Below are 2,959 nucleotides of genomic sequence, written 5' to 3'. Positions count from 1 at the left end.
TGCTCGGCTTAAATATTTTACAGGATAAATATTAGAATTTGACAAACAAACGCGATATCATCAATATAAGTTGACATTTACTGTTGCTTTGTGTACACTCTTTGCTAAGTACTCAGCATATTCGAGTGCAAGGATATTCATTTCAAGGACAAGCTATGTGATTAGTGCTGCTAAGTAATTATTGATAAATTTAGATTTGGTTTCTTTCTACTGCATTTGTTCTCCATTTGGATTTGGCAAACTAAGGTTGCCAGCATTGATGTGCCACACTTTTCGTGGTAAAGCGAGGCTCTTCTGTGTTTTTAATTTGTACGACGGTTGCTTGTAAGGATTCACAAAACGTGTTTTGGGTCGATTAGCTAATCGTAGACATGGTTTGCGCAAAAAAACTTCCTTTTCCGAACGTTTCTCTGAAATCATCGAACGCAACGGGCGCATGCAGATGTAATAGATGAATTCGGCCAACGAAATGAAACTGAAGCCGAAGAAAATGGATATGAGACCACCAATGCTGGCTGGAAAAATATAAAAGGGATTGGTGTAAGTACTCAATCTTGGCTTGAGAAGTAAATATGTGCTTTTACATATGTTTATATTTATACATAAATAACTTAGTATCTACATACTTTTGATACATTTTGATAAGTGATTTTATTTCAATTTCGCACTTCAAATTTGCCTTATATAGAACGCATCTTCCTTCAGTCCACAGCAAAGGAATTGATTACCTGTTCTATTCCTTAAACGCAATTTTAAATGTTTTCCTTAAATTTTTTTTAACTTGATTTCATTTTTGGAAACTTATTTGATGTATTTTTTTAAATTAAATTTTTTCAATTCTTTGATTTTATTGCTTTAAAAAGAAAAAGAACTTACTTTCATTTAATTTTTATAAACGTATAAATTTTTTTTACTTTTATTTATATTTTTCGTACGAAAAATTACACTGCAGATGGCACAACGCCGAAACCGGTTTGTGTCCACACCAAATTTGACAAGGGATAACGGAAAATCGTTCCGAAATACAAATACTCCTTCCCTGTCGGAAACACTAACAACGAAAATTATTAAATTTTTTCCCATTTTAATTTAATTTTCTTTAAATTTTGAATTTTATTTCATTTAATTTTTGGGAACTTATTCTATTTTTAACCGACTTCAAAAAAGTAGGTAGTTTATCAATTCTTCGGAATAGATATTTTTACAAGCTTTTATTTCATGTATGTTACGGCATAACTTTGAACCACGTGTACTGACGGCTGAACCGATTTCAATTCTGCAAAAAGTACTTTTTTGGATCTTCTGGAAGGTTTTTCGATAAAAAAAATCCAAAACTTCTTGTTATATTGTTGCCAAAAAATTAAGCAAGCTGAGACGTCACGAATTTCCCGCTACTATTCTTGGCCCATGTGTGAGGAGGGTTCTGCTCTTTAGTCGTTTCAACTTTTTTCGCATTGATTTTTGAGAATGCTGTCCCACGCATTTGTTTTTTTTCTCATTAAAAAAAAATAAAAAATCTGAAATTTTTTTATATGGAAAAAATGCGTAGGGCAGTCCGAAAAAAAAAATTCTCAAAAACCAAGGCGATTTTTTAGAGATTTGAAATTTGCACATTATTCGACTAAAATTTAATGGGCTATAAAACTGCATACGTAAAAAAAATACATAAGAATACTTTCTACTTACACAGTACATCAATCGAACCGAAGTAAGGCGCCTGCTTCGTGCACTCATACACACCTTGTTTAAAGTAAAATTTCGCAATAGCAATATTATCCTGCACATAAGCAATACTCATGTTACTAAGTATTGGACTATTTATATCTATTCCAGTATCTTCGAGCTTAGCCGAATATGTACTCGTACTGTATCGCTTCCGAACGCAGTTGGGCCAACATTTATCACAAGTTCCACTTGCTTTAATATTTACGAAACAATCGCTATGTTTTTGGGTGCAAATTGCCAGTTTCGAATTGTATGAAGTCAAATAGAAAGGCTCACAACCGCAACGCGATCGCATATTTTCCACTATACACTCGTATATACAATTATCAGCGGTATAATGTGCAAAGAATGTTAAGTTGTACTCATTTTCAAATATGCAATTCCTTCTTTTCACATCCAACTGACGCAATTTGTCTGCTGAAATTAATTTACGAGGCGTAATTCGTACTACAGTTTCAAAACCAGCCGATAGCAATACACCCGTTTCGTGTACGGTTGGCTCTTCGTGAGGATCATGTACGGCTATTTTGAAGCCAATACTATTTCCTGACGAGCAATAATACTCATCGCTTTCTACATTTAAAATTATATTTAATCCGAGTGATTGGCCAATACCAACCGCCCTCATGGGATAATAATATTTGGGTAAAGGCTGCTGATAGCCCTTTTCCAAACTCCAAGCCACTGGTTTAAATTCAGGCGGATATTTTACGTTAAAGCCAAATGCTTTTGAGCTGTGTCAATAAATAAATGGAAAATGTAAATGAAATAATTATAAATACATATGTACAGCGTACATATAATCTTGTAAAGTTCTTCAAAACAAACTGACCCATTGACAAATTGAAAGACAGGATCCAGACTATTGAAAGTGCAACAGATCCCCTCATCCCTTAGAACTTGACGAAATATTTGCGAGCAATTGAATTTATAACCACCGAAAGTGCACTGAAGCAACATTCGGTCACAGGATTGAGATACCTAAAAATAAATTTTACATATAGAATTATTATAATTATACATTCACATATTTATTATTGTGATTATCCTTCTTCGTTAAATATCTTACGTTGAAAAGTAAACCGCCAAATGAATTCCAGCCGTAAATAGTATCCTCCATTATAGTATCCGCTTTTGTTTTGCAGAGTCCGTGGAGCATTTTATACTCTTTTGAATACCTTTTGGGGAAAAAAAAGTTGTAAAAATGTACATTTCGGCCATTCTCGACATTTGT

At 33.5% G+C, this 2,959-nt stretch overlaps 1 protein-coding gene across 1 annotated transcript; it reads right to left on the bottom strand.

Annotated features, from left to right (window-relative positions):
* Window positions 1–207: 207 nt before the first annotated feature.
* On the bottom strand, window positions 208–2,845 carry LOC118753810 (pickpocket protein 28-like). Its single transcript, XM_036488684.1, has 4 exons — window positions 2,795–2,845; window positions 2,558–2,706; window positions 1,687–2,459; window positions 208–515 (listed from the first exon to the last, which is right to left on the bottom strand). The coding sequence occupies exons 1-4, from the start codon at window positions 2,843–2,845 to the stop codon at window positions 208–210; spliced, it is 1,281 nt and encodes a 426-aa protein (XP_036344577.1).
* Between the last annotated feature and the right edge of the window lie 114 nt (window positions 2,846–2,959).

This window comes from Rhagoletis pomonella, unplaced genomic scaffold (assembly GCF_013731165.1).
Source record: "Rhagoletis pomonella isolate Grant_MI unplaced genomic scaffold, Rhpom_1.0 Rhpom_scaffold_02875, whole genome shotgun sequence".
NCBI classification, from domain to species: Eukaryota; Metazoa; Arthropoda; class Insecta; order Diptera; family Tephritidae; genus Rhagoletis; species Rhagoletis pomonella.
The sequence above is the reverse complement of the archived record's forward strand: the minus strand, read 5'-3'. Positions and strand labels throughout refer to the sequence as shown.

Coding starts and splice junctions, on each gene's coding strand:
- LOC118753810 (XM_036488684.1), bottom strand. CDS start 2,845: ATGGAGGATACTATTTACGGCTGGAATTCATTTGGCGGTTTACTTTTC. Junction 2,707..2,794: donor TTGGCGGTTTACTTTTCAAC/GTAAGATATTTA, acceptor ATTTATTTTTAG/GTATCTCAATCCTGTGACCG. Junction 2,460..2,557: donor GTCTTTCAATTTGTCAATGG/GTCAGTTTGTTT, acceptor TTATTGACACAG/CTCAAAAGCATTTGGCTTTA.